General features: G+C 40.7%; 1 protein-coding gene across 6 annotated transcripts in view; it reads right to left on the reverse strand.

Annotated features, from left to right (window-relative positions):
• The window catches only part of COL19A1 (collagen type XIX alpha 1 chain), a 193897-nt gene that overhangs the window by 45227 nt on the left and 129922 nt on the right, over positions 1-18748 (reverse strand). For all 6 annotated transcript variants that reach the window (XM_079970398.1, XM_079970399.1, XM_079970397.1 and 3 more), the window contains exon 17: positions 14949-15002. In XM_079970398.1, coding sequence (XP_079826524.1) covers positions 14949-15002 — 54 coding nt within the window. The remainder of the gene's footprint in view (positions 1-14948; positions 15003-18748) is intronic.

The raw sequence follows: 18748 nt of genomic DNA on the forward strand, positions 1-18748 counted from the left end.
CTAAAGAGAAATAAAACAAATAAGCCTTGCAAAGCAATTTTAAAGCAGCTACTATGTAAGAGACAGAGAAAGAGAAATACAATTCAGAAAAAAAACCAAGGGACACTATCATTTTGTTGTTGTTTATATTGGCCTTAAGCCAGATGATTTTTAAATATCTCTGATATATTATAATGCTCTTGTCAGAGGATGGAATACAATTGGTGTCACTCCACTGAAAGAAGGCATCTGTCAACAGAACAGGGAGGGCAATAATTTTGGGCAATTTAATTTCCTTCTTGCAGCCTTCAAATGCATGCACATATCTTATCTGTTCAAAAGGGTCTCCCAATCCTCCAGAGCAGATTCTGGAGGGAGGGAGGGGGTTGCAGGGCAGAGGAAGAATAACCAAACATTATCTGCCTTTCCATTTCACCAACCAATGCTTTCTGTTAGAGGAGCGACATCAATTAGGATTCTACTCAGTGTTTTCAGTTCAGAGTGCTTTGTAAGCACCATATCATTAATGCCCACAGCACTCTTAAAAAGATAAGCAGGTGCATTATAAACACAGAGAGATTATGATCTTCAGTGTCAAGCACTTGGTCCCTGAACCAAAGGGAATGGGAAGTCAGCTTCGACCAAGAAAGGCAGTCTTACACCAACACTTAGGGGTAAAACCAGAGCTAAGTGGTCCTTGCTTTGCATGCAGAAGTTATCTGATTCAATCGCTGGTATCTCTAGTTAAAAAGGATCAGGGAGCAGACGAGGGGAAAGACCTGCCTGGGAGTTTGAGAAGTATGTTACAATTATAATGCTTTACTTTTAGACAACATACTATTTAAGCAATGGGTCTATTTATAAATGTTAGCCATATCCACAAGTTCAAAGTCTACCTATGTTCTAGCATCACAACAAGAAAAATAACCCAAGACTGGTCCATGCTAACGAAACAGGGAATCTATGCAAGCTCCCACTGAATATATTTGTATTATATTTTTTATTACCATTAGCCATACAAAAATTCAGAAGTAATAGAATGAGTAAATAAACAATTTCATAATTTCATAACTAGTTAATTGGGCCTTTAGAGATTAACACTGTGCCCTTTGGAATGGTAAAATATGTTTGCTGACACAAATACTTATTTCATTAGTCTTTCAGCAACACAATGCATAGCTGAGTCAGCATTCCAATCAAAAACTCCTAGTTTTACATCTGCAGTTCTAGCTACTGATTAATTCCAGTGATACCTTTGCTTTATGTATATAAAAAGGGGGGGGGGGGTATCAGGCACAATAAACTATTGGATTGGAAAGGCAAATGAACTGGTTATCTTCCTTGAAGAAAATAGCTGATAACCCGAAAGTATATCTTCGTTTTAATTACATAACTTTTTCCTAACAATGCATTCTATATGGATTTGAGTAACATAATGTATTAAAATGTTGCTTTAGATTAATAACATGAGGTTACCGGATATGATCAAAATAACTATTCTTGTCCTACCAAGGCAACCCCACAAAAGTATATATTTTAAAAGTAGTGATCAATTTTTTACTTTTTCAGAAATAATTCTACTATTCACATTCAAAGGGAAAGCAGGGATCTGTTAGCATATCAGAGAAATGAATCTTTCTTTGCCTTTTAGCCGAAAATTCAGAATAAAAAGGTGGCCTGTATGATAAGGTTTCTAATATCCAACAATGAAATCCTAAACACATTTGCCTGGGAGTAAGCCCCATTGAATACAGTGGAAGTTACTAGCAAGTAAACCCAAATAAGATTAAACTGTGAGTCTTCTAATACCAGTATCATTACTTTTCACAGTACACCAAGCTCATAAGCAAGAGATATTATCATCTAAAGAATGAGAATTGGGATAATTTGAAGAACAGTATGAAGAATATAGCACTAATACAGTGGTTTGGTTTTGTTTGTTGATGTCAGATGGCTATCCCGAGGATACATTTCCTAAGGGGGGCATAGATTGGCTCCCATATAATCAAGCTGTAAAGTGTCTTAACAAAGCTACAAATGAGGTAAATATGATATGTCAAGGGAGCATGATTTGCATTTTGACACTGAAGCTTTTTCCAGCAAGCTCCATCTGTTCCTTAAGAATGCACTGAATGGGCAAACATCACAAATACTCCACAAGGCAGAAACCCCTAGCTGTTCTTCCTTTGAATATTACATTTTAAACATAAGAGAGAAAAACCCAAGTAAGTGGAAGGGGCTAACCTAAAAGGCCATTTAACTGATACAGGTAATGGAAAAACCCAAGTAAGTGGAAGGGGCTAACCTAAAAGGCCATTTAACGCATACAGGTAATGGCTTTTCTCAGAACAAAAGACAATGGAAGACGATGTGTTCATTTAGAACTCTCTATGGCAGGGGGGGCCAACTCCCAAGATGCTGCGATCTACTTTCTGAATTAAAATCTGGCAGTGATGTACCCCCATTTTTTTGGGGTTCAGCTCAGAGTTTTTTTTAGGGGAGGCAAAGTTGTTGAGCTTCTGTGGGGGGAGCCAGTGATCTACCAGTGATCTACCTGTTGGACGTGCCTGCTCTATGGAACTTAGAGGCACAAGGCCACATTCAGGAAAAACAGGTTAGCAGAAGCAAGTCAGCTAACAGTTATTTAGACACTGCTCTCTTCTGTCTAGATTATACAGAAGTGTAGAATTAGTTGTGAAGTACAGTGGTACCTTGGGTTACATACGCTTCAGGTTACAGACTCAGCTAACACAGAAATATTACCTCAGGTTAAGAACTTTGCTTCAGGATGAGAACAGAAATCGTGCTCTGGTGGTATAGCGGCAGCATGAGGCCCCATTAGCTAAAGTAGTGCTTCAAGTTAAGAACAGTTTCAGGTTAAGAGCGGACCTCCAGAACAAATCAAGTACTTAACCCAAGGTACCACTGTAAAGCTGCAGCCATGGGTGAAGGACAGTTTGTGATTTACGTGCACTTTACAAATTCACTCTTTTTTAATAGTTAACACAATAGTGGGGAGCACCTTGCACTTCACAGGTCCCCCTCTTCCTCTTTGGCTAAGGCAACATCACAAACCCAGACCAGCCTTTGCAGTCTAGCTATCAAGGATTACCTTAGATCAAACAGCACTTCAATTCTAAAACCTTGTCACGACAAAAGTGTTGCAACCAAAGCAAGACCATCTCCATTTTTTTTTAATAGCTTTAGAGAGGGACAGAGAAAGAGCAAATCACAAGAGTGTGTGTAGAGAGAAGTATTATTAAGAGCATGCAAAGGCATGACCTTTAAAACAAGGGTATAAAAAGGAAAATGCATAGCTAGTTGAGGTTTGGAAACACCTGACTTTGCAGTTAAGCCGACAGTAAGACTGTATCACTGGGTGTCTTGTATGTCTAACCTATTTGACTATAAAAACTGTTTGTAAACAGAAATCAGGGTTCAGCCTCTGATCACTTTCATGATCACTTGCTGTAACCTTTCCTGTTCGAGCAAGAAAAAAACCTTCTCGGGTGTCACTCGTCGTTGGTGGTGAGCAAAGGACTCGGCTGTGCAATGGACATCAAGTGAGATTTCTCCCACAGCATAAGGAATGAAGAAATTTGAAGGATTGTACATTCCCTATTAAAATATTATAATGCCTGCTTCTGCTACTTTCCCCAAATTTCATGATTCACTTCCTGCTTTTTTGCCCTGCAAGATAGTAAATAAACAAACAAACTAACTGATCTTCGGCCTGTCTATCACAAGAGATCGAATAGTATAATTAGATTATCTATTCTGGTCTTAAAGGTAGGATTAGAAGAATGTTTGCATAAAATTAACATGCCACCGATCTTTCAGTTCCAGTAATAAACACCTGTGCAGTGCACTCTCAAAGAAAATGATCTTCCCCCTCAAATACTGATGGCTTCCCAACTCCCATCAGCCTCTACCAGCATGGCCCAATGGTAAGGGGTGATAGGAGTTGTAGTCCAGCCACATCTGGATTGCTACAGGTCTCTGGGCTACAAAGCTACACATCTGGAAGGCTGCATCTGGAGGGCTTCAGTCAAGATTGACCGAAAGCTTTGGAGATGCACCTCCAGGTATAGCAGCCTTTCTTGCAAGCATGCTTTCCACTCAGCTTCACAACTGGAAATATCAGTTATCCCTTCCTCCTCCCCTTGGCTGGCAGGCACAAAACTGTGAAGGGAGAGTCCCTTCAGAAAGCGTACAATGTGGGTCCTTAAGGGGAGGGGCTTAAGAATAACCTATTTAAGTATATTCCACTCCAAAGCCTAAGTACAATAGATGGTCAGATGGGTGAAGCTCATGGATTTGAGCCTTGTCTGAATGTATAGTGGGAAAGAAAAGTTCTGTACCGTCTTTCCCTGAGAGTAAGACATCCCCCGAAAATAAGACCTACTTCCAGTTTTGCCTCTCGCTGTAATATAAGGCATCTCCCGAAGAGAAGACCTCCCTGATAATAAGGCCTCTCCTGAACATGAGGCCTCCCTGGAATATAAGGCCCCCAAAGCTACTGTAAGGCGTCTGACTCCTCTGGACCGTAACGGCGAGCGCTGCTGTGCAGCTCAGTGATTGGCCGCAGCGCAGCCGGAGCTGTTCAGGCAGTGCGAGGTCTCTTTAAATCAGAGAGCCCGTGCTGCCGCCAGGACAAGCTGCCGCCTGCTGCTCGCTCTGCCCTGACGGAGTCTGGCTGACTCACAATTAGACATATGTGTACCATATTCTTCTTCATGGAAATATAAGACATCCCCTGAAAATAAGACCTAGCACATCTTTGGGAGCAAAAATTAATATAACTGTCTTCTTTTCGGGGAAACAGGGTATGTACATGTATATACTTCTTTATTTCAATCTACTTATTGAAGATGTAAATCTCAACAGCACCCCCTTCAAAAAAGTTTAAACATCACAAGGTTACCTGTCATTCAAAAAGACCTCTCCCTTGAATAATAATTTAGCACATTCTGCTCCTTTGAATATTTTTCAGACTTACCACATACCAATGAAATATTAATTTAAAACTAAGTTTTGATACGTATATAGAATAGTGGGGTGAAGGGTCCAGACTATGTTAGTTGCACTTTGATCTCTGCTTTCTAGCAGTGGTGGAATTGTTGTATCGATCCATGGGGCCCCAGAACACTATACATTAATCAATGTTATTTATAGGAAACAGGCAGTATTGGTGGCATAATGGTAGAAGAGAATTTTTGGCATTTCTTCATAGGACAAGAAAAGGAACATTAAGAGGCAGATAATTTATCTGCCCATCGGGGACCACTAGGGGCGCATCAGAAGATGACTGATAATAACATCTCTCCGACCCACATGAGGTAATTTGAAGGCTGTGATGGGAGTAAATAGCCTCCCTACCCCCCCCCCGGATTGTGGGGTGGGACTGCCTTTGCCTGCTGTGCCCTATACCACCCCCAAATTTGTGGGGATGGGGGCACTAGGCACAATGCCCTCCTGTGCGATTTCAGCGCTCCTGGACGCCATCTCTGCAAGAACTTCAAAAGAAACAATTTGGATGAAGCGAATGCACATATTTCAAGGAAGAAGGGGGAGTAAAGACTGCTAACAGAAGAGATCTCTGATAAAACAAGAAGAGTCGAAGGAGCAAGTATAAATCATGAGAAGATACGCCAAGACTTGGTATGACAAAGGGACTGATGGGGGAGGGGGGGAAAAAACCTTCCTTTCTTTCTTGTATGTGATTAAACAAGAACCCCCCCCCACAAGTCAGAAACATCGTTTTAAGGACTTAAGCTGTGGATTTAAGGCTGTGTGGAGATAAACTTTCGAACCAAAGCATGTTTTGAGAAGAGTGTGGAATGTATAAGGGCTTTGGAATGACGCAGTTAAAAGTGCCGTCGCCATATTGGGAAGTTCTGTTGGAGGACTTAAGTCTGGGAGGAGAAATAGAGAAATAGAGCTGTTTTTATATTGTGGGTGAAACTCCTCAGAGGGACTTAAGAACGACAGTTCTGTAATTAAAGATGGAGAAAGTGATGTTATCTATGAAGGCGATGATATATGGAAACCATCTCGATTTGAGGATTGGAAGAACGGAAAAATTCACACAGGATTATTATTGGTGTTTATCGGCTTAAGGAGACTATCAGAAGAGATCATAAAGAAAAAAGAGAAAATATATGAACAAGAGGTGATGTGGAAACAGCAAGATAAGACTGGATAGAATTATGAACTTTGTTTGGACTGATTTGGACATTAACGCAGTAGCAAGAAGATGATCAGAATCCCCCTTCGGATCTTGAAATATGGGTCCCCTCAACAAAATTTAAAATTCGGCTTTGTAATTCGGAATTTATGTGATTTGATTTGATTTGATTTGATTTGATTTGATTGGCCGGTTAATAAAAAATATATTTTTTTAAAAAAATAAGATAATTTATCTGCCCATCTGGAAAACACTTCTGAGTCATCACTTCCACCCACTTTATGCCTTCTTTGGTAAACAGAGCCACCCACCCCCCAGCTCCCTTTCCACCCCTCTAAATGCTTTGCAATGAAACACGGAGATCTTTTAACGCAGCCGCATCAAAGAGAAGCGGCTAAGAGCCACGGAAGCAGAATATTTGTGTTGAAAGGATGAAAGAGGCCACTCTGAACTTTTGCGGCTAAAGTGGGTCTTGAACCCAATTCTCCCCAAGCCCAAGTTTCTAGGCAGCACAACATGCTGGTTGCTCCCAACTCCCCCCCCCCCCCCCCAAATCAAGGAGAGCTGTGCTGCAAAACTATGCATTTGCCTGCTTGGGAATATAATTAGGACCCACCTTATTTCTGTGACAAATGAAAATAAGCCTGAGATTCTTGCTGAAGAGGCCACACAAGGTATCAGTAACAGCTGGCAGAAGCTCAACTGTCATCTGTGGGCAGCTATTCTAGCAGTGGGAGAGCTGAGAAGCAGAGCTCTCTCCACCGGCTCTGTTGTGACAGGCCAGCTCCAACAAGCCTCCTCTCCCTCAGCTGTCATGGGGGTGGGGTAGCCATTTCATCAGGCCATCTCAGTAGCAAAGATAGGAAGCAGGGTTCATTTACATCTACTTTGCTGGAGGCCCAGTTCCATCAGGCACGTCCTGCCTCTGAACTATGCCAGCTGGTAAGTATAAGAACAACAGTCTAGAAATTGGTGCCGGAGTTCTGAGTTTTATTTTCCTCTTCCCTCCTTGTCCCCTTTCCCTTGTGTGCTGTATTCCCCCCCCCCCCGCCCTATTTGTTTGAATGCAAGCCTGCGGGGAGGGGGTGCCTTCTTTTGATTTCATGCACGCTGCTTTGGGAGCCTTTGGGATGAAGAATGGAGCAAAAATGCTCTAAATAAATAAAAATAAAAGGAAGAAACCTTGCCCTGCCAATGATGAAAAACTAATAAAATAGCAAACAATAGGGCCCAATATGGGTAAGGAATTCTTCTCTAATACACATGCAAATAGGAAGAAAAAAGCTCTGCAATACTCATACCCCCATGAACTGATCTTATAATGCCTCTGATATTCTGTTTACTATAATTAACTGAAACATTCATTCACTTCCAGAAACCCTGGAAGGATGGCAATCTTTACAGAAGCATTGAAAATGAGATTTCCAAAGCAAACCACTAGCTACTTAAGATAGCTGTTGTGGTGGCACAAAAATGTATATCTTGACTTATGACAGGATATAACTATACAGAATTAATATACAGATGGGGGGGGATGAAGGGCTTTTTGAACGGACTGCATACGGTGCTGAAGAGAAAAATAAAGGCCAAATATTGAAGCTTTTCATTGACAATAAACAAATTATGTTTTTTGAACACTTATTAAGGCTGCAATCCTACAAAACTGTCCCTGAGAATAAACCCTGTTGCACTCTGCAAACTTACTTTTCGGTAATCTTGCACAAGATTGTTCTTTTTAAAAAAAATACTTTTACAGCACAATTTCACCAATGCATATTTTTAATGATGCATTTGGGTGGCATACAGCTAAGATATAATCAGAAGAGACCTACTGAAATTAATGGATCCAACTTGGCCATGTTTATTAATTGCAATAGGTTGAGAAAGACATAGTTGAATACCACTCAATTGCTTACATTTCAAAAGCTGCAATGAAAATTGGGCTCTAAATGAACATTTGGAAGGTGCATAACAACAAAAGATACTTCCTTTACATAAGAAAACTAAAGTAATATCATGTGAATGGAAAATGTGTGATAAGGGATATGATTGTAGCAGAATGTATACGGATATTCTGGAGAAATAAATATTGTTGTATGTTTGAAACATGGTGATTCGCTCTGAAATGTGTATTATTAAGGGGAAAGACAATAACACGTATATCCTCTGGCAACTTCTGCTAAAAAGGATCTCAGCAGGGTGGGAAAGGAAAAAAACATAATCCATGGATGGACAAACAGCGACAAGGTCCATGGATGGATCAGCAGCGACAAGGTTGCTTGCAAGTGTGGGAGTTGAGATGCTGGTCCACCATCTCTCATTTTCTTCTCACAATAAATTTTGTTTCTGACTAAGCCTCTAAAAAAAGATTATGAGTCATCTGAGCCCCCAGTAATTTCTCTAAACAAAGCCTACTAAACTAATTAATCTTTTCTGCTCTAGCCTTCTATGCCTTCAAATATCACCACCAGATTTGTGAGTCGAGGACCCGCCACCCACTTAGAGATAAATAAGAAGAAGAAGAAGAAGAGTTTGGATTTGATATCCCGCTTTATCACTACCTGAAGGAGTCTCAAAGCGGCTAACATTCTCCTTTCCCTTCCTCCCCCACAACAAACAAGGACACATGTATTTTAGGTTAATTTTAGGTTAATGGGCTAAAGAAGGCCTCAAGTTTATTGGTTACAGCATGTGAGTGGTATTGGCTTAGGCATTGGATCAAACAATCTATACATGACTCCACCCCGGTCAGCGGGGAGGCATCCGAAGGTTAACAACTAGTGGGAGGAGCTAGTTGATGCAAATACAACTGGAAGCTTCCTCTGATGTCACCGGGGGTCGTGTCATGGCCCTAGCCACAAGCAGGGCATCGGACAGGACCCACAACCGCCGGATTCCTTTAATGGAATACCCAACAAGGTGAGGGGTAGGTGATGGCCACAACCTGCCCTCCAACACACGACACATACTCCAATGCCTAACCGCCACCCGAGCCAAAAAGGGCTCGCTGCCAAATACCCTCACAGCTGCAACTAATCCCTAATGCTTTTGATGATATTGGCTAACCACACATCATTTCCATGATCAGACAAATGAACTCCATTGGCTCGAAACAGAGCCACCTTGCTGAACTTGAATCCAGCATGCTTGATCATGTGGCCATCCATATAACGCAATTTGCAAGCCACCACATGATTCAAGAGTTTCCTGGATTTGTCAATGGCCACAGGGCAATGACTGCCACACCAAACGCTCCTCTTCAGAAGGGAGGACCAAAACAAGGTTGACTTGGGAAACAGAGCAGCAAGTTCATCTAAGTCCTTCTTTATGTTCAATAACAAGTCCAAGCTCTTCCTGAAGGCCAAGTTGTTTCCCCCCAGCTGAATGATCCGGATGTCGGGAGGACCAAACGATGCTGCTTTTCAGGGCGCAGAATGAGGGCATGGAGCTGCCGAAGCCTCTTGAATGCGGCTAAACCCCGCCCCCAAGCCAGCCCTATTGGCTGGCCTACGGGCACAGCAGCCGGGTAAACTGACGCAGGGGGCCACCAAATATGCCCTCCCTGCCACTGCGGGAACTGGCTCCCGCTCACAACTCCTCCCCTCTGTTAGGAGGAGAGGCTTTCTCTCTCCATCATGCAGTCCACATCGTTGTTGGTCCACATTGCTGTGATGGCAGGCTTTTAAATATTACAGCATGTTGGGTGGGAAACATTTATAGGGCTGTAAAATTTTATTCCCCTCACCCCACTGCTCATTATTGTTATTTTTCTGAATTTGCAGGAAACCAGAGGGAGTGCTGTAAAAAGGTGCTCTAGTAAGCATGCAAGGGTGTCTATTTTCTGAAGGAATTATGTAATAAAAATGTGCCTTTCCAAAGCTTTTTGGAACAGTTCGAATATCTAACTACTCCAGTGATAGGTACCCTTTCACTTGCTCTTTGATTCTTATTTTGAGGGACCAACTCTGAAGCTTTCTAAGTACTATAAAGACCTGTTCAATGAAAAGCTTTCAGTACTGTCTATGAGAATGTGGATACAGAATCACTAGAGGGAGCTGCTGTTCTATATTTTAAAAAATGAACTTCTTGGGTATTTTTTCCAGCATGAAATACCACACACTAAACTGAACACTACTGAGATCTCTAGCAGTGAAATAATGGAACAATGCTCTAAAACAACACAAGTGAAAAAGAAATTGTATCTAAGTTTTGCGCCAAAAGGGAATGCCAATTCTTGTTCATAATTACTGATTTTTCAAAAAAAAAAAAAAAAATTAATACTCTAAGGTAAAAGAAAAAGAAATGTCAAAGAAGTAACATGATTCTTAACAGAAGCAATTAATATTCTTCATGACTTCTGTGGTATCTGGATTTGGTCCAGTGAGAATTAGAGTAATTTTAGACATCTCAAAGTAAGTAATAGCTCCCCTTAGTAAACTACCAATCTGCTCTGGTCCAATCACGTGGTGCCTGAAACTGCTCGCTCTTTGACAAACAAGAAAATAGCTCTGAAATCATTTGTGGAGGCGCAGAGCAGAGAAGTCACAGTGATCAAGGGGTTACAATAAAATAAAACAAAATAAAAAACAGATCACCTTAACATCAGAAAACAGCTCTGTGCAAAACTGAATTTGGATTTATCTATTACATTGTTACATTTATATCCTACCTTAACTCCAAGAACCTCAAGGAAGCATGGTTCTCTTCGAGTTTATCCAACCCTGTGAGGTAGGCTTGGCTGAGAGGAAGTGATTGGCCCAAGGTCACCCAAGCAAACTTCATGGATGAATGGGGATTGGAACCCTGGTCTCCCAGGTCTTCGTCTAACACTCAAACCACTACACTGCACTCGCTCTGCTCTCTCCATGTTCTCCCACATATGCTGCTGTAACCAAGATTTTATTTACTGCTAGCTGCATGCTTTCCATGCTACTTAAGTTCCATGTTTTTAACTATGGAACATTCCCACAGGAGGCAGTGATCACCTAGATAGCTTTAAAAGAGGATGAGAAAAATTCATGAAGGAGAGGTCTATTGATGGCTATTAGCCATGATGCGCATGCTCTACCTCCACCGCTGGAGGCTGCAATGCTTCTGAATACCAGTTACTGGAAACCACAGCAGGGAAGAGTAGTTTTGTGCTCGATCCTGATGGTGAGTTTCCCACAGGCATCTGGTTGGTTACTGTGGGAACAGTATTCTGGACTAGATGGGTCAATGGGCTGATCCATCAGGCTCTTCTTATGTTGGACCATTTGTGAAGATTTATGATTGCTCCCATAGCCCCTTACACACAAGAACATTCATTTTCCTCAGTAAGATGTCATTTTCCCTACCCTTGCAGCAACCTGCTCTGACTCACCCCTGGGGGACCTAGACAGACCTACATCCAGAAATCTGTGCTTTGTCAGTGTATCAGAAAGAATACAGAGAAGTCATTACACCGTATAGCAGAAGTGAAAGCTGAAAATTAATGGCAGCAGGGGGGGAGGCAGTATGTGTGTGGAGAATGGGGTGGTTGGTGTGTGGAGAACAGGTGGAGAACCGTGTATGGTTATTAATCATGCACATTCTTTTTTCATCCATATTTACCTGCTGACTCTAACCCACACATAAGTACATTACTGGCCTCTTTCAAACATATCCTCATTTCATTCCCCTCGCCCCCAATCTTTGCTCATTGAATGCTGCTTTGCTGTTTTGCAAAGCTCTCAGTCTGATGAAGCACCTTTTATTTAAAAATCTAAATGAACCCCCGCTTACTTCTGAATGGTTTCGCGACAAAAGCATTCGGGAAAGTAGCAGAAGAGTTTCAACATCAAATGCACAGAGGTATTTGAGCCACAAACAGAAGTTGTGATGCCAAAACATTCCTATCAGATCAGCTGACATGAAGGCAGCAGTCTAAAGAATCATGAATATTATCAGCTTGAAGGAGAAGGTGAGAAGAATGAAAATGAAAGCAAAATGTCAAGGGTAATCAGACAGTTATATGCCTCACCCATTAATTAGAAGAAAGTTTAGAGATGTGTGTGGTCAATGGTTTTTACCTTTATTACTTTTCACAATTTTAGCATCTAATGTGAAAATCATTTAAAATGTCCCTGTGTTATATGGATTAAACTTTAGATGCTGTTTTCCCCTAGAATTAAAAAAACAACCCAGTACATATTTAATACAAGAAGACCAAGTGTTACAGCATTTATAATACAAAAAGAGCTGTTATTATATATGTAATCATTTTTTTAAAATCTCTGTAAGGTTTGCTACCAGTTGACTACCTAAAACAGCATTAACTCAAACTCAGAACATTTCCAAATCAGCTTTGTACTTTTTAATATATTGAATATACCTTAATCTGCCAGTGTATTCCCATTTCACTAGAATTTTTTTCTTCACAGATTTTGCCTTTAAGTTATAACTGTATTCCTGGAATAGTCTCCATGTGTCTATGTCAAGGAGAATTATAACCCTCTTGTTTTTCCAGGTGATGAATGGGGGCACTGTTTGGGTCACTATCTCAGTTTTCCTTTCCTGAGATATATTGTTATGTTGTTTGTTCTTTTTGTCTTTAGTTAAGTGAAGGCACTGTGTATTCCCATTTATTCACCCTTTCCTTCACAGCTGTAATTTTTTACTGTCTCCAGCAACACTTTTGTTGCAAAACAGACAAGATTCCCTGTAGCTCTAAAGGAGATGCACTGTAGAATATGGATTTCTGTCCATCATGTTCCACAGCCAAGAGTGAAAACTGATCAGACAGTAACATCTGACATACAGAATTACAAGCCTCCTGACATCACTCCTCTGGGTACGTAAAGTGGGTGTCCCGTTTAGGGACGTTCTGAGCACCAAATTCTCACATACGCAAGGCATCACAAATTCTGGTTGTTCCCCCCTTTCTCCCTTGCATGGGCATCTAGCACACCAGGCAATTACAGGGGAAGGGAGTTCTTGTTAGGATCGTCCTACTCTCGTGTAGGACCGTGGCAGAAACACATGCCTGACTGGCATGTTATTTCCCTCCTGGTCTGTCATTTGGGAGCTTCAAAAGTTTTCTTCAGCCCGAACATCACAGCGACTAATACCAAAAGCATCAGCACACTTACGATCCTGCAGAGTATTGGCAGTTCGCGTAACAGACTCAATAGTTCATCATTTTGGCTAATCTCCTTTATTTACATATAATACACTCGGAGCATTCTGCCTTAGCTCCTTCCTCTTTCTCATCAGGCAGCAAAGAGAGAAAGAACAAAGGACAATATTCCCACTTCACGGAACACAGCAATACCGAAACATCCTGTCTCCGTCACTTCCCACACTGTGGAATGAAAACATACACCGTCATGTGATAGACAACAATCCCATGACTGCAAACACGGAACAGGAATCCTAACAGTTCTCAGTGCACACCCAAACCCCAGTCCACTCTGCCCCTACTGCCCAGCCAAAGAATGCAAAGTTCAAAGTCATAGGTGTTTGGGTCACCATGTATGCCAGTGCATGCACACTAAGTAGTATGGTAGTGGGGAACAGAATTCTGTCATTCCTCATGTGAAGCCCCCCCCCCCCCCCGGTATGTGGCCATTGCATCCACATGAGTATAAACAACACATTAATTCTAAATGCAGAATCTCTGCAAAAACAATAGGAGTTGTAGCATGAACTCCATTACTTTCTATCACTATATTTATTTAAAAGATAAAAACCTACCAAAAAAGAAGAAGATTCACAAAAGAATATCAACACCTTCTTTTTAAAAAAAAACAACAACCAGTAATTTTTTGTGAAATATAAATCCATCTACCAAAAAAGATACATCTAGCCGTTGGTACATTCCATGTGTTTGTGTGCTTTCAAAGAACATAGAATCAAGGTGGTATGGGTGTGCGTGTGTGAAATAGAGGTTTCCATTAAAATATTAATGCAAAATGCCATCCTTCCAGAGGCTGCATCCATTCCATGATTTGAGGAATTTCCTTGAGAGGCAGATATGTGAGCAAGCTCACATTCCAAACCATGCAAATCTAGCAATGAAGGAAACAATCCCCAAATGCTTAGATCTGAATTAAAGCCTCTAGTGATGCGTTATTGCAATTCCTTTCATACAGTTTATGTATTTCTTAATCTTCTTTAATTCTTCAGCAAACTCATTTGATCTACAGTTGAATGCTCTTTCCAGCATTGGTTATAATCCTTTCCACCATTCGGACTATTGGCAAGCTCACCGTGCAGCCCTTCATCTTTTGCAATTACCCCTCTGAGACAGAAATTATCCCATCTTAAGCACACAGCATCATCGGTTTGGGTAAACTAAATTAGCAATATCCCTCAGATAATGTACACATAGCTGGCTTCTTGAATTACTAACCAATTTCTTCCCATTTCCACTGGAGCTTCAGAAGTTATGTTCCTTTCCTATTAGTCCCTTACTCCATTCCTCTACAAGCGTCTGCAAAATATTTTATTTGCCTTGTGGCTCAATTGCACCGTATCTGCTTTGCATACAGAAGGTTCCTGGTTCGGTCCCCAATACCACCAGGTATAGCTGGGAATGTTCCCTGTCTGAAATCCTAGACAGACTCTGCAGTAAATGCTGAGCTTTAGGGACTAATGGTCTGTCTCACTATAAGGCAGCTTCCTACACTCCTATGTGTTTTTTTTCCTGTGCAGTTGTAAAGGTTAGATACTGCAGAGAAAATGATGTGCTCTTTTAAAGCTACCGTTGGATGATCGGCTACAAATTCTTGACTGAACTTAGCATCACACAGCAGTTACTCACTGGCGGTCCTGGTGGCCCTGCCTTTCCGGGGAGTCCTGGCTTTCCTCGTCGTCCCTGGATATAAAGAAACAAAGAAACAGATAATTACTAGAAGAATAAATGAGCGTTAGGGAGAAAGGCTTGTTAAGGATAAAGCGGTCTCATTTATTTAAGAAGCAAGAATGTCTGCAGAAATTATTACCGGAAAGATTCAAACCTGACCCTGTGATACAACTTTAGCTTCTAGACTGCTAACGAAATCTTATACTGCTGTAGCTAAAACACTCTCCTATCCTTCTTGAAGGGAAAGCTGAATAATACCCAAATACCTACCCCAACCCCTTTTACACTGTTGGTGGTTTTTATTCCTGCAAACAGGACCCAAACTGGTCTTATTCTCATCTGTAAGAAAAAAGGCTAACTCATTATCTGCCTCCCTACTCAGCTTTCCTAGGGGACTGGAAAAACCAGGACAGCATCAAAAGTGGTTAAATTTCAGTGTCACTTTTGGTGTTGTTGGTTTTTGTTTTTGTTTTTTATGTGGTGCTGCAAAGGTAAAGGTAAAAAGGTAAAGGACCCCTGGATGGCAAAATCCAGTCAAAGGCGACTGTGGGGTATGGCGATCATCTTGCTTTTCAGGCCAAGGTAGCTGGTGTTTGTCCATAGACAGCTTTCTCAGTCATGTGGTCAGCATGACTAAACCACATCTGGTGCAATGGGACACCGTGACGAGTGCCAGGGTGCACGAAAACGCTGTTTATCTTCCCACCACAGCGGTACCTATTTATATACTTGCACTGGTGTGCTTTCGAACTGCTAGGTTGGCAGAAGCTGGGACCAAGTGACAGGAGCTCACCCTGTTGTGCGGAATTGAACCGCCAACCTTCTGATTGGCAAGCCCAAGAGGCTCAGTGGTTTAGACCACAGTACCACCTATCTCCTTTTTGGTGTTGCAAAAGGCAGTGTTCACTTATTCAGAAAGAATAGCCCTGGAAATAAGTTGTTTGTTTCCAAGTCATGATGTTCAGTTCACTTAGCAATCACTAACTGGCAAGGGAAGTCCATGTGACCAGTGACTCTAAATTGGCTATGTTTGCCCTCAGTGACATCAGCACAGAACCACAGCTGATTGGCTATGTAGTATTGTGACATCCCAAATGCCTTGAGTTGCTGGAGGAAAGAGATCTAATCAGGAGGCAGAAAGGGGTGAATGATATCAGTACAGCAGATAGGTGAAACAATGGCAGTTAATAGATATGAAAAGTCACACATTCAATGAACTTTTTGGAAAATATTTCAGAAAGTTGTACTTTCTGAAGTTGTACTTCAGTGGCCCTACTATTCAAGAAAAGTTATAAATACCACTTTTTAAGCCCTTTAAAAGTGCAACTGCATGTATAAGAGAGCTGATATGGGGTACTTATGTCTGTTGCCACTCTAGTAAACAAGCATTTCCTTGAACTTATGCTGGAAACAGTGGCAAAGCATAAGACTGTAAGGCAGAAAGAAGCCACGCAACTTACAATTGAAACAATGAGCTTTAACAGCTTTCAGACAATTATTAGAAACAAAAGGGAAAATTCGCTTCAACATATTTTTAACTTGCATTCATTTTACAGGTTATGGTTCAGGGATAAAAGCATTTTGATAGGGCGCTAACATTCAGCGAGTCCAGAACTGCAATATAATTCAGACATATACAATAGGCTGTGTTTAACACATTTACAAATGTCCTCCCCTCCATTTTCTAGACTGATTTTCAGCTATGTTGTAAGTGAACTGAATTATGTGCTTCCTACTTATTGATCTCCATTACTTAAGTCATCTGTCACCTGCTAAGAGTCACAGCCAGCTAAACCTTGATTCCAAGAGCTAAGCAATTCTATGGGAATCCAAGACCGGAAAACAGTAGATTAACATTTTTCAGCAGCCATGTGTCTCCTGGTATCACTTTTAAGTTCATGCATTTCACATATGGCCGTGCATTTTTAGGTCAATATGCTATCTGTTAACTTAGCTTTTCATTAATAGCTTTTAAAGCTTTTTGTTTGACTGTTTCCAGAGATGTCAGCTTGGTTTTTTTTAAGGTTAAGACGATGAAGATACAAAAATGATTTTTTTTAAATAAAAAAACTCCTCAGTAGTTTTATTTCCTTCTGAAACCTTGTAGCTGTATCAATTTATAAGTTGTTTACATTGGCTTGGATCTACATAGAGTTCCCCTATGTAGAGTTCTGTTCACAGGACACTCCTGGGACATAGGGGAGAGAAAATTTCCATTGATTCTTCCTTCCCTTACTAGCCCTCTGAAAAGCTGCTCTGGGGGGCTGGGAGCTGTTCCAGAACTCTGGAGTCCTCAAGGGTTTAGGACTGAGATCTGTGCTTTTTAACTTGTTCATAAATCTAGAGTTAGTGGTGAGTAGTAAGGTAGCCGGGTTTGTTGATGAAACTACATTGCTCAGCATTGTTAAAGCAAAAAGAGATTGTAAGAACTTCAAAAGGACCTCTCCAGACTGAATGAATCGGCAATTAAATGGCAAATGCAATCCAATGTAAACAACTGTAAAGTTATGCATTTCAGGGAAAAAAATAATAATAATCTTAATTTCACATATACTGTCTTAGAGTCTGAACTGCTGGGGATTGACTAAGAACATAGTGGATAGCTTGATGAAGCTGTCGAACCAGTGTGTGGCACCTGTCAAAGACATAAATTCCATTTTAGGGACCATTAGGAAAGGAACTGAAAATAAAACTGCTAATATAATAATGCCATTATACAAATATGTGGTGTTATTGCATGTGGAAAGTTCTGGACACCTTACCTTAAAAAGGATAGAATCAGAAGGGCTTCACAAAAGGGCAAGCAGAATGATCAAGAGGATGCAACAACCCCACTTTGGGGTAGTGTTACAACATGTGCAGCTTTTTAGTATAGAGAAAGGTTGAGCACGAGGCAATATGATTGAAGTGTATATACTTATGCATAGAATGGAGAAAGTGGATTTTAAAAAAAACAAACCCAAACCATTTAACAAGATTTATATACTGCTTGACTGTAAGAAAACCTCTAAGGACTTACAAAAGTATAAAATATAACATCTAAATTCTCAATTAAAAATATTTTTAAATGGAATTTTAAAAATAAACATGCAAAAAAATGATTAAAAGCAACAGTAGCTAAAAAGAGAGAAAACACATATAACTTCTCCATGTTTTAAGAAGGCCCAGAAAAGAATACAGCAAAGGTTTGCATGATGTCAATAGGCAGCGAGCCCCAAAGTACAGGTGCTGCCACACTAAAATATTTCTTACAAGTGCGGAAAGAGTATCATTTGGCAACTGAAACTGAGCTAGTCCCACAAATTGAAGCGGCTAAGTAGGCATACACGAGTCAAAGTGATCTTGTCCCGGATACTATTAGCCCAAAGATGGAAACAAGAAGAAATACCAACTAAAGAAGAGTGGCAAGAGAAACTGATGAACTATGCTGAGATAGCGAGACTAAAAGGGAAAATTTGGAACCAGCAGGACCAGACTTTCCTAAAAGAATAGAAGAAGTTTTTGATATATCTGGAAAGCAATTGTAATCAATTGACATCGCTTGTAGGGTTAAAAGAAGTTTTGTAAGGAGTAATTTATAAATTATTGTGAAAAGAATTAAGAATAGATGTATTGGAAATTTGAGTTTATAGCAATAATTATAGTAACACAATGCATAATTAGAAAGACTTTAGAAAACCATCAGTCGAGGTTGAAGGAAGTCTTAGGCTGTGATAGCCAAAAATTTCGAAATGATGTTTAAAAGAATGTTATGTTAG

Source organism: Podarcis cretensis (assembly GCF_951804945.1).
Source record: "Podarcis cretensis genome assembly, chromosome: 3".
NCBI classification, from domain to species: Eukaryota; Metazoa; Chordata; class Lepidosauria; order Squamata; family Lacertidae; genus Podarcis; species Podarcis cretensis.